Source organism: Acomys russatus, chromosome 11 (assembly GCF_903995435.1).
Source record: "Acomys russatus chromosome 11, mAcoRus1.1, whole genome shotgun sequence".
NCBI classification, from domain to species: Eukaryota; Metazoa; Chordata; class Mammalia; order Rodentia; family Muridae; genus Acomys; species Acomys russatus.
The window spans coordinates 11,712,280-11,737,610 of NC_067147.1; the positions used below are offsets into that span (position 1 = coordinate 11,712,280).

General features: G+C 49.3%; 2 protein-coding genes across 4 annotated transcripts; one reads left to right on the forward strand and one right to left on the reverse strand.

The window, feature by feature from the left end:
• Nucleotides 1–2,363: 2,363 nt before the first annotated feature.
• On the reverse strand, nt 2,364–10,828 carry Gtpbp2 (GTP binding protein 2). 3 transcript variants are annotated; one of them, XM_051152896.1, is made up of 12 exons: nt 10,735–10,828; nt 7,234–7,260; nt 6,375–6,559; nt 5,997–6,105; nt 5,625–5,822; nt 5,174–5,348; nt 4,804–5,023; nt 4,372–4,507; nt 4,173–4,231; nt 3,424–3,595; nt 2,913–3,077; nt 2,364–2,725 (listed from the first exon to the last, which is right to left on the reverse strand). In XM_051152896.1, exons 1-12 carry the CDS (start codon nt 10,774–10,776, stop codon nt 2,549–2,551), a joined length of 1,665 nt encoding a protein of 554 aa, XP_051008853.1. In that variant the 5' UTR covers nt 10,777–10,828; the 3' UTR covers nt 2,364–2,548. The 3 variants fall into 3 exon arrangements, with proteins under 3 accessions (XP_051008853.1, XP_051008852.1, XP_051008854.1); XM_051152895.1 differs by lacking the exon at nt 10,735–10,828 and adding an exon at nt 9,300–9,505; XM_051152897.1 differs by lacking the exons at nt 2,913–3,077; nt 10,735–10,828 and adding an exon at nt 9,300–9,505.
• Nucleotides 10,829–18,617: 7,789 nt separating this feature from the next.
• On the forward strand, nt 18,618–24,561 carry Mad2l1bp (MAD2L1 binding protein). The gene is made up of 3 exons (XM_051152898.1): nt 18,618–18,779; nt 19,178–19,443; nt 23,723–24,561. The coding sequence occupies exons 1-3, from the start codon at nt 18,725–18,727 to the stop codon at nt 24,233–24,235; spliced, it is 834 nt and encodes a 277-aa protein (XP_051008855.1). The 5' UTR covers nt 18,618–18,724; the 3' UTR covers nt 24,236–24,561.
• Nucleotides 24,562–25,331: the final 770 nt, after the last annotated feature.

Below are 25,331 nucleotides of genomic sequence, written 5' to 3' on the forward strand. Positions count from 1 at the left end.
GCCAGCTTGGGTAATACAATGAGACCTTGTCTCAAAAGAGAGAAGCACAGTAACAGAAGCTTAGGTGTCACTTGGATTTCTAGAGGTAAGTTGGAGGAAGTCAGGTGGAGGATGGCAATCCCAGCAGTACACCGTGTTTTCCTGGGCAGTCCTGCCCTGTCAGGTCTGTAGGAGAGCAGACAAGCACGCCTTCGTCAGTGCTAGGAGAATGCCATTGTGCCACAAGGTGACCTGCCCTCAATGCTCATAGCTCTTAGTACAGGAAGTTTTACCCACAGGCTTCTTAGCAGTACAGTAAACCAATGGTATTTTTTTGTTTTTGAGATAATATTTCTCTGCCTAACAGTCTTGGCTATCTTAGATCTGTAAACCAGATAGGCCTCAAATTCAGAGATCTACCTACCTCTGCCTCAAGTGCTGGCATTAAAGGTGTATACCACCATGCCTGGCTGCCAACAGTATTTTTTTAAAGCCGTCCGTGTTAGATATGGTGGCATATACCTGTAGTCCTAACTAAAGGAGAAGGCTGAGGTGGGAGGACTACTATGAGTTAAGGCCAACATAGCTAAGAGCCTGTCTAAAAGTACTAAAAATGGGGCTGGGGGATAGAGCTCAGTTGGTGCCTAAATTTCAGAAAGCCACAGGTGTGCCTCTGCCAGCCATTGCTGCTGGCTTTCAGAATCAGTGCTAGGCTCCCTACTTCCAAGCTGGAATTTAGGGTCCCTCTGCCCTAATTGAAGGGATGTAAGTTGACACTGCTATGTGCTGTCTGGGCTGCAGTGGCATCTGCCCTGAGGGGGACCAGCTGGTGGTAGGCCCGACAGATGATGGGTGCTGCTTGGGGCTCAGCATGTGTAGCATACAGCTGGGTTTAGCCTTAGCATGGTATAAATGCTGGCTGGCATGACCCATTCCTGTAATCCCAACATGTGAGGGTTGGAAGGATGTGAAGTTGAAGGTCACCCTTAATTACATAGTAAGTTTGAGGCCACCCTGGGCCTAAGACTTTGGACCACACATATCATTTGTTTTGCCAGGGTTATTACTTAAAATAAAGTCCCTACTTTTGCAGTATACTTTAATCTTAGACTACGTAACATGGGAGTCAGAAAGGCTGGGAATAGAGCTGGATACCAAAACTATGAAAATGTCTGAGGTTTGGCTGAGGTGGCACTTGATACTCCCAGAATCTAGGCTAAGTGTGCGACTGATTTTCTATTGGTCTCTGGTACCGAGGAGAGGGCTCCTCCCACTGTTACCATAGACAGGTACACAACTTGTCAAGTACAATGGAGGTAGCTACTTGGGCTGGAAAGAAAGGCCTTTTCACTTTATACTGTGCTCACTCGGTGAAGCAAAGCAGAACACAGAGAACACGCTTCCTCTGGGGGAGAGGAAAATGGCCAGTGAGATAAGGGAGGACTTCTTTCCCAATTCAGAGGCCAACAACTGCAGGATGGGGACGAATCTAGCCTTGGAAGTTGAACCTGTGTCTTAAGCATAAGCACAGAGTGTCCAATAAAACATTTTTATTCTGTACAATATAGATGTGTATTTAAATATATATACATATATATATATACACATATATGCAGAGAGTCTCAACCAACAAATCCCTGAGTTCATGGGAACCCAGGATGCTAACAAAGGGAAGGAGGGAATCCATGCCTAAGATAGGAAATATGACATCTTTCCCTTTCCTCCTGGTTCCCGGCAACAGAGGGAAGGAGATGGTCACTACAAATTACTAAAACAAGAAAAAAAAATTTTTTTATGTGGGAGCAGGACTGGGGATGAAGATGCCAGGATGCACAACTGTGGGTCGGGTCCTGCGGCTGCCATTGGGAAAGAAGAACTTACTATCTGGTCTAGCATGAAAGCCGACAGACGACTGCAGAGGAAAAGAAGCTGGCACACAGCTGGCCTTTGGTGTGCCAGGTCTTAGCTTGGCAGCCCCACACCTGGGCCAGCACCACAAATAGCACCAAGTGGGGCCTATCACAGGAGGACCTGGGGAAACGGCCCTTGAGGGAAGGACAAGGAAATCAAGCCAGGAATATGCATCAGGACTCAACACAGGGTAGGAGCACAGTCTTTCACGGTCACTGTGCCATTTCTTCAGTCCCTGGGTCCACAAATGGCTAGGAGCACTGTCTTATCCAGTCAGGATGGCCTTGAGCGGAGGTATGAAAAAGAAGTGCTTTCAAGGGCCACCCCAGTTGTGACAATTCCTGAAGTGCAGAGATCACACTGGTGAGCGAGCCCAGTCCTGATAGTGGGCCAAGATGGCTGTGTTGCTCCCTCCTGTAGGCAAGACCATGCAGCTGCCAGGGATAACGAACTGCAGGGGGCACAGCAGTCTTCTCCCTCAGGCCTGCCCTCCCTGGCCACAACAAGCTTGCTACCTCTCCAGAAAGGCATCAGGAAGCAAGTGGCAGCAGACACTCCTTTCCCTAGCCTATTAACACACAGAGCCGCCAACAGCGGGCAGCATGGCCGGAAGTCACCTCATGTATTGTAGGGACAGCGGTAGAGCTGTGTTGAAGACTCAGAAGCCCATGCTGGCCTGGGCTTCTCCTGCTGTGATGGCTTGCACATCCGTGACATGACCGATGCCCTTGGTGACACCCTCCCGGAACAGCAGTTTGGCGCCCACCTTCAGGTACTCTGGATGTTTCAGGAAATGGAAACGTACCACTGCCTTCTCCCCTGTGCGCAGCTTGTCCTTCAGGAGAAAAGTGGTCACAGTCCTAGCCAGTGCCTCCCACCCACTCTCTCGCAGCTTGGCTCTCCACGGGGAGCCCCCAGGTGGGCTCCTACCTACTATCTGTGGAACTTGCAGCCAAGTCTGAGGTTAGGCAGACTATGGACTTTCCCTGAAGAAATTTGAGATGTGGCTGGGTCCCTCTCACCTTTGCATGGATCTTTTCCACCACTGCTGTTTGACGTACGTTGCCCACATGTACTGTCACCTGGAATCCCCGCCGGAAGGTGGTGGCATGGAACAGTAGGACTATTTCTGCCTCGAACACTGAGCAGATGGTGGGATTCATCTCTGGGCTCACCATCACCATGCCCTAGGAAGGCATAGCCCCAGGCCCAAGACAGGCAGACCTGGCATTAGACTCTTATTTCCTGCCTTTCACAGCCTTAAGAACTGACTCCCTTTTTCTTCTCTATGCCTCCAAAGAAAGGTAATTGTATTTAGGGACCTGTGTTTTGAGCGTCCTAACCCTCTTGGGGCGGGGTGGGGTGGGGGGGTGGGGTGGGATGGGGAGCTACATAGCCAGGCCTACTATGCTTCTGAATTAGAAACCATGCTTCTTCAGGTTTCTGCATCAAGTGAGATAAATGCTTCTCATTCAGTAGGCAGTCTTCTGGACACTTCTTGTATTCCCTCTCCAACCCACCTGTCCACCTCACCTTGCGAAGCAGTGCGCGGTCAAAGTCTCCGAGGGCTAGTGTAGCCGCCTGACCAGCTCGCAGCACACGGCAGGCAGAGCGGTTGCGCTGGATGCTGCACACTTTGAGCTCCAAGAAGCACCCATCGTCTGTCGGGCCTACCACCAGCTGATCCCCCTCACGGCAGATGCCACTGCAGCCCAGACAGCAGGTAGCATAGTGTCAGCATAGTTGTTCTGAGGGGGCAGGGGTCACTCAGGAACACTCTTGCCCTTCTCAGCTTATATCTCTTTAATTAGGGCAAAGGAACCCTAAATTCCAGCTTGGAAAGTAGGGAGCCTGGCATTTTCCAGCCTAGCACTCAGATTCTGAAAGCCAACAGCAATGGCTGGCAGAGGCACACCTGTGGCTTGACTAACACCAGGTCCCTAAAGGAACAAACTACACCCTTAGCTTCCACTCTGTGCTGCTTTAGGAGTCTCTTCCTCGCTTATTGGCTTTGAGATGTTAGCTGGATGTTACGTCTTCCTAGAGCCCATGACCCATTCGTCCTAGGGGCCTGAAGATCCTAGAGCCTGGGTACCATTACTCCCCTCACAAGGCAGGAGTACTGAGCTCCCTCCAGCACTGAGAGTACAAGCTAGCCTACAACAAGCACATCCTGTGGATGAGCTCAATTCAACCCCAGGGTCTCCTCCAGGCACCCAGTCTCCAAGCATATGGGTACATAGGTGAGGGCTGAGCAGGGTGGGTAGCAACAGGCCAGTCACCTGGACAGTGTTCCTCCGACCACAGTCCCCACCTCTGGGACTGTGTAGATTTCATCCACCTAGAGCCAAAGAAAACTCTGTCAGTGTCCTGCCACCAGGGCTTGTAGGCCCAGCCTTTCTAAGTATGTTCCGGCTCTGTCAGAACTGGACCTTCCCCGCCCCCCCAGCCCTCCCACCTTCTGTTTGGCGGACCAACTACCTGGAATTCTGTCAACTGCTGCATGAGCTCCTCCTGCTCTTTGCTGTTGGTGAGTGGCGGCAGGATATTCAGGAAGACTTTGAGAAGGTCCAGACTCTCTCCAGACACACTGGACAGTGTGAATATAGGGGTGATGCTGTGGAGACACAAATGCATAGGTGAGAAGAGTCTTAACAGGAAGCAGCAGCCAGAGGCCCACCCATGAAAAGGTGAGCAGAGAGCCCCTTTCTAACTGAGCAAGCCAGGGAACAGACACCTAATGTCTCCAAGGTCCCAGGCATCACGGTTAGCTCCCTCCCACAATCCCAAACTGAAAAAAAGCCAAAGAATTGAATTACAATAAATCTGGCCCTAGAGGTGGGACACTATGCTCCTGGACCCTGAGACAGCCTTCCCTGTCCGTCAAGGCTTTAGGGTTAGAGGCAGGCTCACTTGGGTGACTGGGCAAACTGCTGAGCAGCAGTGACAGCATCGTCCTCAGAGGTGACCAGCATGGGGACCTTGTGGCAGCCAGGCTGCTTGAGGACCCGCTCCAGCTGGCGTACTGTCCTCTCCACTGTGGTCTTAGCACACAGGTCCACTTTACTGACCACGATGAAGAAGGGCACTTTCAGGGCCAAGGCCAGCCCCAGATGTTCCCGTGTGGTGCCGGCTGCCTCACAGAAAGGAGGCAGGTAGCAGGAGAGAGAATTTGGGAGGAAGGAAAAAGAAGAGTTGGTGTTGCTCCCAGCTCTGAGGGGGCTCAGGGCAGGAGAGAGTCAGCTCCTCCCTTTACCCTGCCCCTCGCCTAGGTGTCTCGTACCGATTCCAGTGTTGGCACTGACGAGGAGCAGGGCGCAGTCGGGGCAGTAGGAGGTGAGGCCGAAGATGGTGGTGTGCAGGTATTTATGGTGGCCCGCCAGGTCGATAAAGGTGATCATCTTGGAGCTGCTTTCGCAGATCTCCTCTGCAGTCCGTGAGTCGCTGTAATTCACCACCTAGCCCAGGGCCAGGGCGCTCAGTGTCCCTGTGAACCCCCCCAACCCTTCAGCAGTCACCAGGACCTAGTCTAGTCCCTGTCTCACAACCTTGACCCATTTGCTATGTCACTCTGTGGAGTCTCACTTGCTTTTTAAGAGGGAGAAGAGAACTGTTCACAGCGCCCTCGGACTTCGCCAAAAGGTCTCCGCACCCTGCCCCCAGCCTCTGTCCTTCACTTCTACCAGCCCATCCTCAAGAGTCTGGCCCCACTAGGCCCCGCTGGTCCCATGCACCTCTCCCTTGCTGTTAAAGCCCAGGATTTCAAAGCTGATGCTGGAGGTTCGGCCAGACTGAATCTCATGCAGGTGGCGGAAAAGGTTGAGCCGGGCCCGGCCCCGCCCGTTGTCCAGCTCTCCTTGGGTCAGGACTCCCAGCAAGGTTGACTTCCCTGAGTCCACATTGCCTAGGACGGCCACACGGAGGTCTAGGAACTGTGAAGAAATTGGCAGAGGTAAGGTCTCCAATACTTCACCTCTCATTGGAGGTTAAAGGCGCCGCTGCCACCTGGAGGGCCCTCGCCAGGCTCCTAGGCCAGTGAAAAGCCTGACATGACAGCACAGAGCCTTCACTGGGAGTGAGGGCAAGGAAGGCTTCTGCGCGCTCACCTGCTGGTTGTCAGGTACCTTTCGTACCAGCACCTCAGTGATCTTCCGGGGCGTGTCACTATCGTAATCTACTTCTCGCTCCCGAAGAACAGTGATGTCAGCCCCAACCCTGTCACAGAGAAGCCACAGCTGCCATACTGCACACGTATTCCCCCTATCCCAGCTCTGGACCACAGAGCTCCTGACAATGTACTGTCCTTTTGAAACAAGGGGAGTGTTTTAAATCAAGGGGTAGCGGGAGCCTGGGCATAGTGAGGCCCTTTGTCAAGGGAGTGCAATAGAAGGAGACCCCGCTCCACCCCAGCCCCTCTGGACCTGGCTGGCTGTGTATGCATGGGTCCTCCCTACAGTTGGGGGGAGGGGGAGGAGGAAGCATACTTCTCTGCCATCCGGTGCAGGGTCTTGAGGGAAGCCCGCATCTCCTCCTCAGCCAGCCCCACCAGCAGCCCATTGTCCTCTACCCCAATCTGGTAGACAGCCTCACCGCGTCCCTCCTGGAGACGCCACTTCATTTGTGTCACCAGGTGCTCAAAGCGGTACTGGGATGGATTCACCAGCTTCAGCTGGGAGGAAGAAATCAGGGTTGTTTCTCCCAGTCCTCACATGTGATCCCTTCCTGTCCTGCTACAACATCCAGAACTTTTCTTGTCCACCTAAAACCCTTGTCTCCTGGGGGTGGAGAGATGGCTCGATGGTTACGAGTATATAATGCTCTTGAAGGGAGCCCAAGCACTCATGCCAGGCAGCTAACAGCTGCCTGAAATGCCAGCTCCGGGGAAATCTGACACCTGATTCTAGCCTCTAAGAGTACCTGTACTCAGAAGCCCATGCCACACACACACTTCAAAATTAAAAATCTTAGCCTGGTGGTGGTGGCACACACTTTTAATCCCAGCACTCAGGAGGCAGAGGCAGGTAGATCTCTGAGTTGGAGGCCAGCCTGGTCTACAGGGTGAGTTCCAGGACAGCCAGGGCTACACAGAGAAATCCTGTCTTGAATGAACCACGACCACCACCACCCCAACACACACACACACACACACACACACACACACACACCCTCACCCTGACCACACTAACAGCGATTCTCTCCCTGACAGGGGGAGGTTCAGACAGCTCAGCATGACACCATGTAGCATGAAGTTGCATCATGAGATTGGAGGGAGATCAGAGAGATCACCTCACTCTGACAAGGGCGACCACTCCGTTCCCTTCTCCTCCCCATCCTAAGACTCACTTTATATTCGATGTTTCCATCTTCAGCCTGAAAAGAAACAGGAAGCAGTTATCACATCCTGTCCAGACCTGTTCCCAACTTCCCCTCCATTCCCAATGACCTGGGGCACAGAAAGCAGGGAGCAAGCTGTAGTGGCACCTGTCTACGCTGGGAACTACCAAGAAGCAGTAGAAGACAAATTCTACCAAGCTCCAGTGTGGCCTCTAAGGAAAGGCCTGTATGGATGGATACAGCAAGCCACCCATTTATCCAAGAACAGAACCCCAAATCCTCAGCATGTTCATCCTAGCTCTTTGGCGCACACCTGTACTCCTCGCACTCTGGGAGGCAGAAACAGGCCCATCTCTGTGAGTTTGAGGGCAGCCTGGTCTACAAAGTGAGTCCAGTACAGCCAGGGCTACATAGAGAAACCCTGTCTACAAAACAAAACAAAACAACAACAACAACAAAATCACTTCTTTCTCTGCTACCCTCCACAGCCTAAAAATGGTTTTGGGTTTTGGTTTCTGTATCTGTGCTCAGGTGGCTGAGCCCTTTCTTTGACACCGATGTGGAAGACACCATTTCCTTCTTGCCCATCCCTCTCAGCTGACGCCATCAAGTGTAAGAGGCTACAAGTGGCTCTGGAGCAGAGCCAAAGTATGAGCTCAGCACTGGACACTACAAACTCCCTGAGAGAAGAGGCCCAGGTCAGAGGGGAGCTAAACTCCAAAGTTGGGGCTTTCCCAAACAAAAGAAACGGGAATTTATTAAACGGACAGACTCCGTAAACTGAACTCACTATGGCTTTACCCCTTGTTCATGCTTCAGCTGAGGTGAAGCCCTGAATTTCATAACCTCTTCTCACAGCAGCCACCTTTGGGCTGTGTCACACACACACACACACACACCTGCCCCGCCCCACCCTCCACCCCCTGTACAAACGAAGAAGGGATTCTGCACCCCTGCTCCTCTCTTTCCCTTTGGGCGGTCATGACATCTTTAAAGTCCTTAGAGGTGTCGTTATCCATCATCTCAACCTCATGGAGTGTGTGGGAGCTCTTTTCCCATCAACAAAGAAAGCTTGTTACCATTCTGCTGGAGGTGAACAATTAGGGCGGTTGACTTTAAAGACCGTATAGTATACCGATAATCAAGGCCAGTGGTTCAAAGTGTGGTTCTGGAACCACAGCATTAGAAATGCCAAATTCTCAGGCCCATCCCCGACTTCCTGAATCAGAAATTCTATGAACAGGAACAGCAAGCAATGTGGATCATTCTGGTACATATGTTAAAGTCTGATAATCATTTATTGAAACCCTTCCCATCATGGGCTCGCTTATCTTTTTTGTTTGTTTTGTTTTTCAAAACAAGGTTTTCTCTGTTGTAGCCCTGGCTCTCCTGGAACTTGCTTTGTAGACCAGGCTGGCCTTGAACTAGAGAGCCACCTGCCTCTGCCTCTCAAGACATTACCCCCCTCCTCCACCGACTGGGTTCCCCTATGTAAAGAGGAAGGAAAGTAGTCTTCTCTGCCTTAAGGACTCCTGGAGCGGGTAGACAGGGGTTCTTCTCTGTCCCCAAACCACCAAAGGACAAGGAAAGGGCAGAAGGCTATGCCTAAATTATTCTCCGGGTTTATGTGTGTGGGTACCGAAGGGGAGGGAGGGAACACATTGCATTTGTCCCCGCTACTCCTCTTTTCCTTGTGGACCAAGTTTAGAAAAGCGTTGGGCTACTCTGCATGCCTTCTTAGCCCACCCAGGACAATGTTCCCCACTCTCACTGTAGGTAGGGGTTCAGACTCTTTTTAAGGGGATGGGATTTCCCAGTCCCCACTTATCCAAAGGTTATGGGTGTGAAAGGGGCAGTCGCTCCCCCGAGATCCTGACACTGAAGAGGATAGATAACCCAGTGTTGACACTCCTCCTTTCTAGGACTCCGGGAACAGGAAGAGCGGTTCTCTTCCCAGTCCTCCCAGGGGTCTTAACACCGGAAAGGGGGATTAATTATCTCTGTCCCGCCTCTCTGGAGTCTCCGGTACCGGAAGGGGCAGTTCCCTACGGCCCCGCCACTTTTTAGGTGCTCACCTCTGGGGGCAGGTACGGAGGGTTGTTGGCTTTACCTCCTCTGTTCCTTCCGTTCTTCTTCTTCCCCTTTGGGCCCCCGCAACTGCTGCTACCACCGGCCCCCCGAGCTTTGAGGTTTCCGCCCATGGCCGGGCCTCCTCCAGGCCGGCAGCAGCCGCCAAACAGCTCCGATACCCTCGAGTCCATCCGCCGCTGCCACCAGCCCCCCGCCCGACCCCTCCCCCCCGCCACTGCCGCCGCCGCCCCTACAGCCTCCGCCGCGACAGGCCAGCTGGAGGAGAGCGGGGTGTGGCCCAGTACAGGCCACGCCCCTGCCTCCCCTGGCCTCCAGGCGCGTCAGAAAAAGCCGCAGGGCACCAAGGGATACCGAGTCCACGGACCCTGAGATTTAGTGCTAAAGAGTGTTAGTCCGAACTACAATTCCCAGGAGGCATCGCTATACGTGCGGGCGGCAGGTAGCTTAGGGGGCGTGGGTAGCAAGCGCGCCTTGCGCGCAAAGACTGGAGGGAGTTGTAGTCCGCACTCCAATCCCCCGAGCTTCTTTTTTAGGGACAGTAGGAAAGCCCTGGGGTTTGAGATTAAGGACACCAGAAGCGAAGGGCTCATCTCAAAATCTAACTGGGTTTTGCCGCTCAGTGCGGATCCCAGACAAGTTAAAATTCAGGATGATTGGAGCTGACAGCCTGCTGGCTCCACCTCTGCCTCAGTTTCTTCCCCGACAGCTGGCGTGTTGTGGAGTGAGTCAGGGCAAAAGCTAGGGCGGAGGCAGATGGTAGTTATAGCATAATTAGAGCTGTTATTGTGACGATGATTATGCCACCCTTGCACCATGGTGACTGCTTTATTACTTAGCTGGCACAGTCCGGGCGTTGGTTTTAGCAGCCCCAGGCACTGCGGTGGCCAGACACGTGTCCAGAACCCATAATCCAACCAGCTACCTAAAACCTAAGGGCTTGGAAGATGCCTACAACAAGTATCTCTCCTCCCCTTTGTTTTGAAGTTGAACCAATCCCAGAAAACAGGGTTTGGTTTAAAACTTGTCGGGAGGAGGGGCCTGGCCCTTACTTGGGGCGGAGCTGGGGTTCCAGTTCTGCCAACCACCAGCGGGCTGGGGAAGTGGCCAGAAATAGAAACTAGTCCTAGGGCCCAGGGAATTGTTGCCTTTCCTTTCTTGCCAAGCTGTCTCTCCTGTCCCTTAAAACTCTTGAAGCGACAGAAACCAGTGTACAGGGCACCAAAGGGGCAGTGTTGAGAGAATTGCTGGGCCAAGAGTCAGGACGCCAGGGTTCAAATCCTGGCTCCATGGCTGTCTCATGGCTCACATATGTTCACTCCCCTCTCTTCACAAGCACACATAGCCAAGAAATAAAACAGCCTTTGCCTCCAGAATTTTAAAGTTTTCCTTAGTAAGTTAGGAACACCAATAGTGTCTTACCTCTGGTACGTCCTGCTGGGGTTCAGATCTGTTTGAGTCCATGGCTTCCTCACAGTTCCACAGGGAAGGAGATGAGTCTACTGACCGTGCAGTTGCTGTCCACATTGGATGACACTCACACCAGCTAGACCAAAAGAACCAACATCTGAAAAGCCAATTACACGGGTCTTCAGTGAAGGAAAGCAGGTGTGTTTTCTGTATGCTATCTTGTATGGTTGAAGATGGCCCTAGCCAGGCACCCAGGGCTACCAGAGGGAAAACCGTTCTTAAGATGAAGACTAGAGAACTCAGTGAGAGATCTCAAAAAATGGGAATTGAAAGGAAGAGATACCTCCCTCCCCCACCCTCCCCCACACATTATCACCACAAACAGCCCTGGGCCCTCTCAATAGCCAGAACCTGCTGCACTCAACTGATAACATAAAAAAAAAAAAAAATCATCCATGGATAATCCAGCAGTCAACTTTTTTCCCTCTCCAGCAGTCAACTTTTAACACACAACTTCAGGCCACGCATATTTCTTTAGTGGAAGCCTTCTTTTAAGTGATGACAGGGGAGTTCCCACTCTTGAACAGCCTGGCCTACCTATTGGCAGAAAGTGAAGGCTGGCAGAGGAGCAGGGCAACAGAAGGCCTGCCAGGAGGAGGTCAGGGTCCTGGGGAGTGGAGGTGGTTTCCTGCACAGGCTGCTTATGAGGCGTCTATGAGGTGGCTGGTTATGGAATGTAAATATGGTGTGGTTATCTATGCATCACATGCAAATATTTTCCTGGCTTGTAATGAGTCATTTGCTTCTCTATCTAGAATCTTTGTATGAAATACATGTTGGGAATGGGACCTTTGTGTGCTCTGACTTACAGCAACCTTTCCCTCTGCTTTCGTGGTTTCCTGCCATCCTTACGTCAAGTCCTTACGTCAACCCTCCTATATTGTAAATTATTACCCAGTGTGTTTTAGAGGAGATTTTTGAAAATGTTTACATGTGGGCCTAGAGAGATTGTTAAGCTCTTGCTGCTCTTGCAGAGGACCAGAGTTCAGTTCCCAGCACCAACACTGGACAGCTTACTTGTAACTGCTTGTAACTCCAGCTCCAGGAGACCCGGCATGCTCTTCTGCCCTCGGAGACTACCACACTGATACCTGCAATCCCAGTTGCAGATTTTCACATAGTTTAAAAACATACGCTAAAAATTTATATTTGTCCTATGTGTATGTGAATAAGCTTTTTGTTTGTTCGTTTGTTTTTGTTTTGTTTTTCTCTCTGTGTGTATCAGCCCTGGCTGTCCTGGACTCACTTTGCAGACCAGGTTGGCCTTGAACTCACAGAGGTCCGCCTGCCTCTGCCTCCCAGATGTTTGCATTAAAGGCACGTGCCACCGCATCCAGCTTGTGTATAAGCTTTGATGCACATGTCAGAGGGTAGCTTGCAGGAATCTACCCTGCCCTACTAAATGGGTTCTGGAACTTAAATTGGGGTCACCAGACTTTGCACCAGGTGCCTTTACCCACTACGCCATCTAGCTAGTCCCTGATTTCATTGTTTATTTATACTAAAAATTGAACCTGGAACTTCAGTGCTTGGTATGCAGACTCTTCCACTGTGCTATCCTGCAGTAATTTTCAGGTGTTTCTTTTGTTGTTGTTTTGCTTTTTGTTTTTGTTTTTTGAGACAAGGTTTCTCTGTGCAGCCTTGGCTGTCCTGGAACTCTGTAGATCAGACTAGTCTTTAACTCAGAGATTCACCTTCCTCTGTCTCTAGCGGGCTGGGATTAAAGGACTGAAGCACCCCATGCCTGATTTTCATGTGTATTTTACACTTTAATCCACTTGAAACATACCTTTTTGTAGTATGAAATAGAAACTAAGTGTGTTTGTTTGTTTCAGTTTTTTGAGGCAGGGTTCCTCTGTGTTATCTTGCCTGTCCTGGACTCACTTTGTAGACCAGGCTAGCCTCAAACTCACATGATCTGCCTGCCTCTGCCTCCCGAGTGCTGGGATTACAGGCATGCACCACCACGCCCCGCTGTTTGTATTTTGAGACAAGGTTTTTCTGTGTAGCCTTGACTGTCCTGAGCTCATTCTGTAGACCAGACTGGCCTCAAACTCACAGAGATCTGTCTGCCTCTGCTTAAAAGTCCCAGGATTATAGGCATGCGCCACCACTGCCCAGCAAGTTTATTTATTTATTGTAAAGATTTTATTTTATGTATATGAGTGCTCTATCTGCATGTACACTTGCACGCCAGATGATAACATCAGATCCCAATGTAGATGGTTATGAGCCACCACATGGTTGCTGGGAACTGAACTCAGGACCTCTGGAAGAGCAGTCAATGCTCTTAACCTCTGAGCCATCTCTCTAGCCTGCAAATTTATTTTTAAATAGATCTTCTCCCTTCCTATTTCTCAAACATCCTACTGTACACCTATATCCCCCGACATTTTTTGTTGTTGTTTGGTTTTCGACACAGGGTTTCTCTGTGTAGCCTTGGCTGTCCTGGAACTCTCTTTGTAGACCAGGCTGGCCTCGAACTCACAGAGATCCGCCTGCCACTGCCTCCCCAGTGCTGGGATTAAAGGCTTGCGCCCCAGCCCTATTTTTTACTTTTTATTTTGAGACAGAGTCTTGCTGGGCTGTCCAAGCTGGCCTTGAATTTGTGAGCTACCTGCTTTGGTCTGCCTTTCAACCAGCTGGCATCCCAAGCCTTCACTGCCAGACCTGGGTTTGTCTTGTGTTATTTACTTCAAAAAGCTGCCACCATCGTATACTAAGACTTATTTATACACCGATCTGTTCCGGATTCCTAACTTTTAGTCTTTTTTTTTGGGGGGGGGGGGGTTCGAGACAGGGTTTCTCTGTGTAGCCTTGGCCATTCTGGACTCACTTTGTAGACCAGGCTGGCCTCGAACTCACAGCAATCCGCCTGCCTCTGCCTCTGCCTCCCGAGTGCTGGGATTAAAGGCGTGTGCCACCAAGCCCGGCTTCTTTTAGTCTATTTTATTTGTGCATCAATTTCCCACACATGGACCTAGAGTCTCATGTGTGCTAGGCAAGCATTTTACCCTGGACCTACACCTCCAACTCAAGCCCACACTGTGTCTTCCCCTCTCTGTGTAGCCCTAGCTGTCCTGGAACTCACTCTGTAGACCAAGGTGGCCTCGAATTCAGAGATTGGGGTGCCTCTGCCTCCTGAATGCCGGGATTAATGATGTGTGTCACTATGCCAGGCCTCACAGTATTTGTTTTAATTGTATATATATGTGAGTGGGTTTGCACACGTGTGCAGTGCCCTCAGAGGCTAGCAGAGGGTGTCCAATCCCCTGCGGCTGTGACCCACTTGAATCGGATGCTGGGAACTGAACCTAGGACCTCTACAAGAGCAGGATGTACTCTTAACCACTGACCCATCTCCAGCATTGCCCCTCCCCCAGCATATTAATCATGCTGTTACAGTATGTTTTGACCTCTGATCTCTACTTCCTAAAACACACTCTAGTCATGCTCTCTGTGACCTGGCACTTGACTCTTTTTCTTCATACTTTTCTCAGTTTTCCTCTGTGGCTCCCACAGGTTCTTCTCTCCCTCATGAATCTATAAACACTAATGACTTCATTCTCCATTTTTGTATGTCCCCTCTGGGTCATCTAGTCCATGTTCATACTGAGGATTCCCTCATAACTGCCTCTGTTCTAAGTAGTACTCCTAATATACCCAAGAGACATTAAAGGCTCCCTATGAAAAACTGAGCTTATCATTAAAAAAAATATTTTTTTTAGGTTTTTCGAGACAGGGTTTCTCTGTGTAACAGTCCTTGAACTCATAGCGATCCGCCTGCCTCTGCCTCCCAAGTGCCGGGATTAAAGGTGAGTACCACCACACCTGGCTCTGAGTTTATCTTTTCTCCTTCCCAATATGCCTCTATCCCATATTTTGTCATTCATTGACTGGTACAACCGGTCCTATAGGTGCTAAAGTCAGAAGCCTGCTTGTCTTTTTATTTTATTTTATTTTATTTTTTTGGTTTTTCGAGACAGGGTTTCTCTGTGTAGCCTTGGCTGTCCTAGACTCGCTTTGTAGACCAGGCTGGTCTGGAACTCACAGTGATCCGCCTGCCTCCGCCTCCTGAGTGCTGGGATTAGAGGCGTGCGCCACCACATCCGGCTTATTTTTAATTTTTTAAAAGAAAGAGTCTCGGGATGGAGGGCAGTGAGATGATTCAGTGGGTAAAGGCACTTCCTGTTCAAGCCTGGTGCCATGAATTCAGTCCCTAGAACCCACATAGCACAGGAGTGTGCACATCAGGCTTGCCTCAAAGCCTCCACCTGCCTCTGCCTCCTGAGTGCTGAGATCTCAGTGCTGGCCACTTCTCAGCTCTGCTTGTCTTCCTTTTTTTTTTTTTTTTTTGGTTTTTCAAGACAGGGTCTCTTTGTGTTAGCTTTGGCCATCCTGGACTCACTTTGTAGACCAGGCTGGCCTCAAACTCACTGCAATCTGCCTGCCTCTGCCTCCTGAGTGCTGGGATTAAAGGCGTGCGTCACCATACCCTGCTCTCTGCTTGTTTTCCTAATGGTGACTTTCTATTCCTTCTCTTCAAACATAACACTACATTAAATTATAGTCATGAGACATGTTTTTTCCCCTGGCCTAGACACAGACAGGACTCTCTATGACAGCTCTGGCTGTCCTAGAACTAGTTTTGTAAACCAGGCTGGCTTTGAACTCAGAGATCCACTTGCCTTTGCTTCCTCAGTGCTGGGTCTAAAGGTGTGCACCACCACCTCCTGGATCACTGGATATGTTTCTAAATATCTCTACGGTTCACTTAATTTCTCACCACCTGCTCTGGATTCCTCAAGTTCAAAGCTTCTTCTTCTTCTTTTTTTTTTTTTTTTAAAGTTCAAAGCTTCTTAGAGTACATGTTGAGACTTCAAAAGGGAGCCATGTGACTGAATGTGGGGGTTGTGAAAAATTTGATAATAGTAAAACGTTTTTGAAAATACAATAACAAAGAATTCAGAATCGTGTGTGGTGGGCCTGCAGCTTCATATGGCATTGTATGACTGCATGGCAGTCTTGGTTCTCAGCATATAACATTCCAAAAAAATAAGTAAATAAAATTTAAAGATTTTATTTTTAGTTGAGAGTTTGAGGCCAGTCTATAGAGCTAGTTCTAGGACAGCCAAGGCTACACTGAGAAACTCTTGTCTAAAAAAAAAAAAAGCCAGAAAAAATGTAATTACACATAGATATGTGTGGATTTAAAATTATTATTATTATTATTATTATTATTATTATTATTATTATTATTATTATTATTTATTTTGTTTTTTTAGATAGGGTTTCTCTTGTAGTACTGGCTATTCTGGACTCACTTTGTAGACCATTCTGGTCTCGAACTCACAGAGATCTGCCTATCTCTGCTTCCCGAGGGCTGAGATTAAAGCCATGTGTCACCACACCTGTCTAAAATTTATTTTCATTTTATATGTATTAGTATTTTGTCTGTATGTGTGTCTGTGTGAGGCTGTCAGATCTTGGAGATTCAGACAGTTGTGAGTTGCCATGTGTGTGCTGGGAATTGAGGCCAGGTTTTCCGGAAGAGTAGCCGGTGATTTTAAATGCTGAGCCATCTCTCCAGCCCTTGCGGATTTTTTTTAAAACTACACATAGATGTTTGTGGATATTTGCATGTTAGTGCAGACCAAAAGAAAGTGTCAGATCTCCTGTGATCACTCTGATGTGGGTGCTAGAACTACAACCCAGCTTCTCAGTGAGAGCAACCAGTGCTCCTAACTGTTGAGCCAATTAAAAAAACAAAACACAACAAAAAAAACAAAACAAAAACCTGCTTTCTCTATGTGTCTCTGTCTGTCCTGGAACTGCCCTTGAACTCACAGGGACCCACTTGCCTCTGCCTCCCTAGTGCTAAGATTAAAAGGTGTGCACCAACACACCTGGCCATAGCATTAAATTTTTTCATTGCGTGTGCTATAGCCATAATGTCATCCAGTGCCAACAAATGGTGCATACCAGAAATGTCAGCACACTGGGGATGTAGCTGAGTCTGTGGAGTGCTTGCCTAACCTGCTCAAAGTCCGGGGATCATTCCCCAGCACTGTAAATAAGTCTGCCAACAGCACAGTGTAGCTCATAGTGGTGCAAGCCTATGACCAAAGCACTTCAGGGATAGAGGGTGGAGGACGAGGGGTTCTGGATTAGCCTTGATTACACTGGGAGTTCTGGGCTAGCCTGGGCTAAATGAAACCCTATCTCCAAATAAACAGCCACATGAATAAATACAAAACGCCAGGTCTATCACCTCACAGCCATAATCCCAGCCATTGGAAGCCTCAGCAGGGGGACCCTGGAGAGCAGGGCCAGCCTTGTCTACATAACAAGTTTGAGGCAGGACTGTGGTACATGAAATTCTCAATAAACATCCCTCCTCCTAAAAACCACATCTGTCTCACTGCTGTATGTTGTGAATTGTAGTGCCTGGGGTACATACAGGCACTTTCATATTCTTTTTTGGGTGGGGTTGGTTTGGTTTGGTTTTTCGAGACTGAGTTTCTTTGTGTAGCCTGGACTGTCCTGGACTCGCTTTGTAGACCAGGCTGACCTCAAACTCACAGTGATCCACCTGCCTCTGCCTCCTGAGTGCTGGGATTAAAAGCGTGCACCTCCACACCTGGCTGCCTTTCATATTCTTATAGACACATAATGGTTTAGTTATAGAAACAAAGACTTTTAGTATTTTCCTATTTTGGGGTGTGTGTGTGTGTAAATATCAAATCAGTATAAAACAAGCCCAGGGTTCATGTACTCTGCAAGCTGCACTGTGTCTCTGGGCACATCACCAGCCAAGTTTAACTTCTTTGATTTATTATCTTCAAATCTTTGATTTGTATAGACATTTTTTTTTTTTTTTTTTTTTTGAGACCGGGTTTCTCTGTGTAGCACTGGCTGTCCTGTAACTTGCTCTGTAGACCAGGCTAGCCTCAAACTCAAGAGTGTTGAGTTCCCAGTGTGGGAATTAAAGGGCGTGCACCACCACTACCCAGCACATGGGAGGCAGAGACGGGCATAACTCTGAGTTCTAGGTCAGCCACAACCACATAGCGAGACCTTGTCTCAAAGAAAAGTTTTAGTTCTAGCCTCTTTCACCAAGTACTGGATTACTGTAGTTACCACCACTAGTTGATAACCCTGCCTCTCATCTTCTTCGTAATTTGATTTCTATACTGTAAAGTATATATGTAAAGGTTATGCTTACAAAATGTAAATTAAAATGATTGTTTTTGGTTTGGTTTGGTTTTTGGTCTTTTGAGACAGGGTTTCTCTATGTAGCCCTGGCTACCCTGGAACTCATCTGTAGACCAGGCTGGCCAGGATCTCAAGAGATCAGCCTGCCTCTGCCTCCTGAGCGCCGAGTGAGCCACCACCAGTCTGCTAAAAAACTTCTAGTCCTTGAGCAGAGAATGTTGTCTCTCAAAATCTCACTACGGTCATCTTGTTATCTCGCTAACTTCAGAGTCACAGAACACACATTCTGGGGACCACCCTTTCCGTAACCTAACCTTGCCCCAACCTGCTCTGGGTCATGTGGCCAGATCAGACAATGCGCCCCTTGAGAACAGGGCCGGAAATCGGCTTGACCGTGGCTGAATCTCCAGCACCTAGGACAGGGCCCGGCATGAAATAGGCGCCACGGGTCAGTGAGGTGGAGGTGCGCAGGGAGTAGGAGCGAATGGGCGAGCACTTAGGAAGGCAGGCCCAGCCCCAGAGGACGCCTGCCTGGGTCGCGTAAGTGGGAAGAGCCCAGCGATCCCTTGCCTGGGTGTGGCTCAACTCGTCAGAGTCCAACCTCCATCGCTCGGCGGCTGCGCTGAGTCCCTTCCGGCTGCTAGGAGCCGGAAGTGGAGCTTAAGCTTCCCATGATGCTCGGCGCGGCGTCTGTTTTAACCGCAGGACGACTAAGCTGGCTGTCGCGATGGCTACTTCCTGGCCTGAGATTCTGTCGGAGATGTCCCCTGCTGATGCCCCCAGTAAGGAGTGGGATCCATAATCTTGGGGTCCGTTTCTTTTCTGCTGCTACCTCCCCAGATGCGTTTAGCGGCTGGCGTTTCCGCCGTCATTCCTCCTTGTCCCCCTTGGTTCCCAGTGTCCCAGTCCGCACTGTCTCTGCGGGTCGGTCACTCCCACGCCCTGGGTGGAGTTGTTTTTCCCGTCGTGTCCCTTTGGGTGTGCTGGTCCCCACTTGACACTTAATAGCGAAACCTTAGACTCTGCCGAAAGCCCCCTCCTACCCCGCTGTCATTTAAACCGCCCCGCCCCAAGCCGGAATTAGGTCTCCTAGGGTTGTCTGCCGACGTGCCCCCTAAACGAGAAGACTGACACTTATTTTGATCCCCTCCCTCCTTTTACCCTTTCCTCCACGGACTAGATTTAGACTGGTATGAGAAGTCAGAAGAAACTCGTGGACCCCAGGTAGATATCGAGCCGGTCATCACGTCAGCCCAGGAACCTTCCAATCCTTCGGAGTCCTTTTGCCCAAGAGGCTTGGTGCCGGTGGTGTTTCCTGGGCCCGTGAGCCAGGAAGGCTGCTGCCAGTTTACTTGTGAACTTCTAAAGCATGTCATGTACCAACGCCAACAGCTCCCTCTGCCCTACGAGCAGCTAAAGCACTTCTACCGAAAGTCTTCTCCCCAGGTATGCGCAGACATCGGAGAAAATTGGTGGGAAGACTTTGTGGCTCTTAGAGGAAGGGCAAGTAGAAAAGCCGTCTAAGAAATCCTGGGGGGTGGAGGGCGCTGGAGTGATGGCTTAGCGGTTAAGAGCACCGTCTGCTCTTCCAGAGGTCCTGAGTTCAATTCCCAGCAACCACATGGTGGCTCACAACCATCTATCATGAGATCTGGTTCCCTTTTCCGGTGTACCTGCAGGCAGAACACTATATCTAATTAATAAATAAATCTTAAAAAAAAAAAAAAAAAGAAGTCCTCAGCTTCCATGGACGTCTAGGCCTTTTGCAAAGGACTCCTTGCCTCGTTTTCTCCCTTCTTGTGGCTCTTTTTTTCTCTTGTTCTTTTTCTGATACTCTTCCTATTATGTGTTGTATGAAGACATCATGATTTTGGTCTTTTAAAAAAGATTTCTTTCTTTATTATGTATAGTGCTCTGCCTGCATGTGCACCTGCAGGCCAGAAGAGGGCATCAGATCACATTATAGATGGTTGGGAACCACCACGTGGTTGTGGGAATTGAACTCAGGACCCTTTGGAAGATCAGCCAGTGCTCTTAACTACTGAGCCATCTCTCCAGCCCTTTTTCTTTTTTTCTGAAACAGGATTTCATTATGCACTTTAGGCTGGTCTCAGATCTGCCTACTTCAATTTCCCCACGCTTGACTCTCCCCACGTTTTCACCTGTTTCTTGTTTGTGTGTGTGTGTGTGTGTTTGTTTTTGTTTGTTTGTTTGTTTTTTGAGACAGGGTTTCTCTCTGTAGCCTTGGCTGTCCTGGACTCGCTTTGTAGACCAGGCTGGCCTTGAACTCACAGCGATCCACCTGCGTCTGCCCCCCCCCCCAGCCCCCCTTGCTTTGTTTTAATGTATTTTCTTGGGAAACTTTGTAGACTTTAGATTCTAATAATCCCCCCCCCCCACGCCTCCTCTTCCTTTTTCTTTCTTTCTTCTCCCCCCTCCCCACAGGGTTTCTCTGTGTAGCCTTGATTGTCCTGGAACTTACTCTGTACCAGGTTGGCCTTGAATTCAGAGATCTGCCTGTGTCTGCCTCCCGAGTGCCTGAGCCATCTCATGGTCCAAGTGGGTTGTGAATTTCAATCTTCCTCCCACTTCAACTTGGTCCTAGGACCATGACGTACTCTTACTTTGTTTATTTGTTTGTTTTTTGAGACAGGGTTTCTCGGTGTAGCCTTGGCTGTCCTGAAACTCACTTTGTAGACAGGCTGGCCTGAACTCAGAGATCTGGCTCCTCTGCCTCGCAGGCATGCACCGCCACTGCCTGGGTCTCTTATTTATTTCTTTTAAGGGTCCCTCCCATTCCCCTTCTTGCTCCTTGAAGTGTTTTCCAGATTCTCTTTTTGTTTCTTTTGGCTTCTGCTGTTTGCTGTTGGGAATTTTTATTCTGTCTGGTGACTATTTCAGCATAAACCACTCTCTGATGCCAGAGCCTTATGAGGGAATCATACAGGAGGGCCAGATTGATACCTAATGCCATCAGTCAGGAGAGAGACATGCAGACTCTTGAGTTAGAGGCTAGCCTTGTCTTGATAGGTAGTTCCAGGACAGCTGGGGTACATAGGGAAACCCTGTCTGAAAAGCAAACAACAACAACAAAACCTAGAAGTTCTCCCTGAGCTGGGCGTGGTGGCGCACGCCTTTAATCCTAGCACTCAGCAGGCAGAGGCAGGCGGATCTCTGTTCGAGGCCAGCTTGGTCTACAAAGGTAAATCCAGGACAACCAAGGCTACATAGAGAAACCCTAGCTGGAAAAACTAAAAAACTAAAAAAAGGAAGAACAGAAAAAGAAGAAGAAGAAAAAAAGAAAGAAAGAAAGAAAGAAAAAAGCGCTGGCTGCTCGCTGCTCTTCCAGAGAACCCGAGTTCAATTCCCAGCACCTACATGGCAGCTTACAACTGTTTGTAACTCCTGGTCCAGCAGATCTGACACCCTCATACAGATATGCATGCAGACAAAACACCAATGCACACAAAATAAAAATATAGGAATAAATAATTTTTTTAAAAGAAAAAGAAGCTTCTTCCTTGTGAAAACACCAAATGACAGATGACGCCAGTGTAGCAGGAGGACCCAGGGGCCCAGGATCAGGAGGACTCATAGAGGTAAAGCCGAAGACCAGGAGTGGATCCCTGTCACCAAGATGGGCCGCCTGGTTAGGGACATGAAGATCAAATCGTTGGAGGATTTGTTCTCCCTGCCCGTTAAGGAATCCGAGATTATTGACTTTTTTCTGGGCGCATCCCTAAAGGATGAGGTTCTCAAGGTCATGCCAGTGCAGAAGCAGACACAGGCTGGCCGGTGGACCAGGTCAAGGCTATTGGGAACTACAATGATCACATTGGTCTTGGTGTTAAGTGCTCCAAGGAGGTAGCCACTGCCATCCAAGGGGCCATTATCTTGGCCAAGCTTTCCATGCAGAGAGGCTACTGGGGGGACAAGATTGGCAAGCCACACACTGTTCTGTGCAAGGTGACAGGCCGCTGTGGCTCTGTTTTGGTGCGTCTCATCCCTGCCCCCAGAGGCACTGGCATTGTCTCTGCTCCTGTGCCCAAGAAGCTACTGATGATGGCTGGTATTGATGACTGCTACACATCAGCCAGGGGCTGTACTGCCACCCTGGGCAACTTTGCCAAGGCCACTTTTGATGCCATTTCCAAGACCTACAGCTACCTGACACCCGATCTCTGGAAAGAAACTGTGCTCACCAAGTCTCCTTATCAGGAATTCACCTATCATGTGAAAACCCACACCAGAGTATCTGTTCAGAGGACCTAGGCTCCAGCTGTGGCTACTGCATAAGAGTTTTTACAAGAAAAAGTAAATTAATTCTGTTAAAAGAAAGAAAGAAAAAGAAAAGTTCTCCCTGGAAGATCTCCTCACACAGGTTCTTGTTCAGTGCTGCCCTGCCTTCTGCAGTGCCTGTACTGTCATACTGTCTAGGGGTCTGCAATGTGGACTTGGTGTTCCTGTTCTACAGGTGCTGATCAGCTCTCAGCTCATAATTCCCTCCCCCCACACACACACACTTTGGTGCCGGGACCATCTGTTCTTTTGCAGCTTCCTCGGCTTTTGGCCATATTGTATATTATTCAGTTCTTTCTCTACAGAGAGTTCTTTTTAACTCACTCTTTTTCTCCATACCTTACTGACTTTCTGTTATTCAGTATTTTGGGGGGAAGCATGTATTAAAAACTGGGCGTGGTGGCGCACACCTTTAATCCCAGCACTCGGGAAGCAGAAGCAGGTGGATCTCTAAGTTCGAGGCCAGCCTGGTTTACAAAGTGAGTCCAGGACAGCCAAGGCTACACAGAAACCCAAAACCCAAAAAGCCCAACACCAACAAAAGGCTGCATGTGTGTTCATGGTTGTGTATGTGCCACTCTCCATCCCATTGCCTAGGGACAATCTCACTGAACCAGAAACAATATTTAGGCTGCCTGACCAGCAAGCTCTCTGGGTTTGCTTGTCTCTGCTACATAATGCTGGATGTGGCTTTTTTATCTGGATATTGGGGATTTGAACTCAGATCTTTGTGCTTGCAGAGCAAGTGTTTTTACTGACCCATCTCTCCAGACTCAACAACCATGTGTTCTAGTTGCTGTGTTCAGTTCATTAAACCAAATAATTCTCATTCCTTTTTTTGCTTTGTTTTTTGGTCCCCCTCCCCCCCCAGCTAAACTTCACCCTTTTCTTTACACTCCCTGTACAACAAAAAATTGCACCAAGTCTTTTACTGCTTGTTTTTTCTGTTATTTATTTATTTTCTGAGACAGGGTCTCTCTGTCCTAGACTTGTTTTGTAAACCAGGCTGGGTTTCAACTCACAGCGATCTGCCTGCCTCTGCCTTCCGAGTGCTGGGATTAAAGGCATATGACACTATGCTTGGTTTTTTTTCCTGGTTGTATGTATGCATGAATGGATACATGTGTCACAGCGTGCAGGTAAAGGTCAAAGGATAGTTTTGTGGAGCCATTCGTTCTTTCCTGTTTTTACTTGGGTTCTGGGGAGCAAACCCCTTTCCTTGCTGAGCCATCTCACTACCCTCCAACTGTTTCCACTGCCTGTGTTTAGGTGCCCTCCTGCGTGTAGTACCAGTCTTTTCTTTCTGATAAAAACCCAATATGTCAGTTTATCTACATAACCCCATGGGGGTTCCTCCAAAGCGCACTCACCTCATCCTGCCCACCACTGTATTCTTTTCTCCCCTCGTGGTGCTTTGTCTTGACAGGCAGAGGACACAGCAAGGAAGAAACCTCGGGTCACCTCTGAGATGAACAGCAGGAAGTGTCAGCAGGCTCTGGCAGAACTAGAGAGCGTCCTCAGTCACCTGGAAGACTTCTTTGCCCGAACACCAGTACCGCGAGTGTTGATCTTGCTTGGAGGCAATGCCCTCAGCCCTAAGGAATTCTACGAACTCGACTTGTCCAGGCTGGCCCCCTTCAGTGTGGACCAGAGTCTGAACACGGCCTCTTGTTTGCGGCGTCTCTTCCGAGCTATCTTCCTAGCCGATGCCTTTAGTGAGCTGCAGGCTCCTCCCCTCATGGGTACTATTGTCATGGTACAGGGGCACCGTGACTGTGGAGAAGATTGGTTTCGACCCAAGCTCAACTACCGAGTGCCCAGCCGGGGCCACAAATTCACTGTGACGCTGTCCTGTGGCCGACCTTCCATCCCAACCATGGCTTCAGAGGATTACATCTGGTTCCAGGCACCAGTGACACTTAAAGGCTTCCATGAATAATTGAATAAGGGTGCTGGCTGAATTCTCTCCCCCTGTGGTACCACCCACCCATCTCTTGTTTGGGACTGAAGCTGCTTTCTGGTGAGGGAGGAGGCTGTGTCCTGGCTGTGTGCCTCTCCTCCCCAGACTTCCTGGTGACTGATGGTGCAAGGCTGTGACTGGGATAATCATCTGATAATCATCGAGCAAAGTCCCTGAATCAATGATTGACTCCCAAAAGCCCCTGGACTAGGTGGTTCTGTTTGTGATTGGAAAGCAAAGATGGGTCAGTAGACTCTCATGGAGGAGGCCCTTCTCTGCCCTGTGCTATGACTTTTCAGAACCGTTACCAGTTCATGGGTGTAACTCATGAATTTATATATGAGGTGAATAGAGTTGTATTAAATTTTCCTAAGACTTTTGACTTAGACGTTTTGGCCTTGAGGCTTGAGGGTTGGTTTCTTGTTGTTTTGCGATTTTGTTTTGGGGAAAGTGTGAGGAATAGGAGAGGATGATCTTGACCAGGGATCCTGGGCACGAGCAGCCATGCCTGGTTTACTTGGTGCTGGGTTGGAATCCAGGGCCTCATTCATGGTAGGCAAGCACTGTGTCAGCGGAGTTACAGTCCAGGCACTGAAGGTGTACCCCAGGCTAGCCTCAGACTTGTGCTCTTCATTGTCTTCAGGGTTTGCTTGCTGGTGCGCATCTCTGTGACCAGCACATGTTTGTTTTAGCCTGGGCCTGTTCTATTTCAAGAATTCCATGATTTTTGCTCATGACTTTTTCCTCTTTATTACTTCCAGTCTGTGACGTTTAAGTGACTTCGACAAGGTTCTCGAAGTGGGTTGATAACAACTAGGACTGGAGCTCTCTCATCAGTTAACTTCTAACCAACATTCTTTCTTGCCCCATATGGGTTAGTCTTTGATCCTTAAATTCTATATGCTCAAAGCAGGGGTCACTTTTACAGAAGTCAAAATCCAGGTAAGGAGTTTGGCTCGGCAGGCTACTCACTGTGAGAGCCCAAGGACAGTCTGCTCTGTGGTAGACTATAAGTGGGTGTGCTGCAGGAATGTGGGGAGGACTTCCTGCTCCCCCCCCCCCAAGATGATTCTAG

Bases quoted from the DNA above. Each gene is read 5' to 3' on its own strand.
- Gtpbp2 (XM_051152895.1), bottom strand. From the start codon at position 9,485: ATGGACTCGAGGGTATCGGAGCTGTTTGGCGGCTGCTGCCGGCCTGGA. The intron at 6,560-7,233 runs GTGAGTCTTAGG...TCTTCCTCCCAG, and splicing joins ATGGAAACATCGAATATAAA to CTGAAGCTGGTGAATCCATC. The intron at 4,508-4,803 runs GTGAGCCTGCCT...GTGTCTCCACAG, and splicing joins CAGTTTGCCCAGTCACCCAA to CATCACCCCTATATTCACAC.
- Mad2l1bp (XM_051152898.1), top strand. From the start codon at position 18,725: ATGGCTACTTCCTGGCCTGAGATTCTGTCGGAGATGTCCCCTGCTGAT. The intron at 18,780-19,177 runs GTAAGGAGTGGG...TCCACGGACTAG, and splicing joins GTCCCCTGCTGATGCCCCCA to ATTTAGACTGGTATGAGAAG. The intron at 19,444-23,722 runs GTATGCGCAGAC...TTGTCTTGACAG, and splicing joins ACCGAAAGTCTTCTCCCCAG to GCAGAGGACACAGCAAGGAA.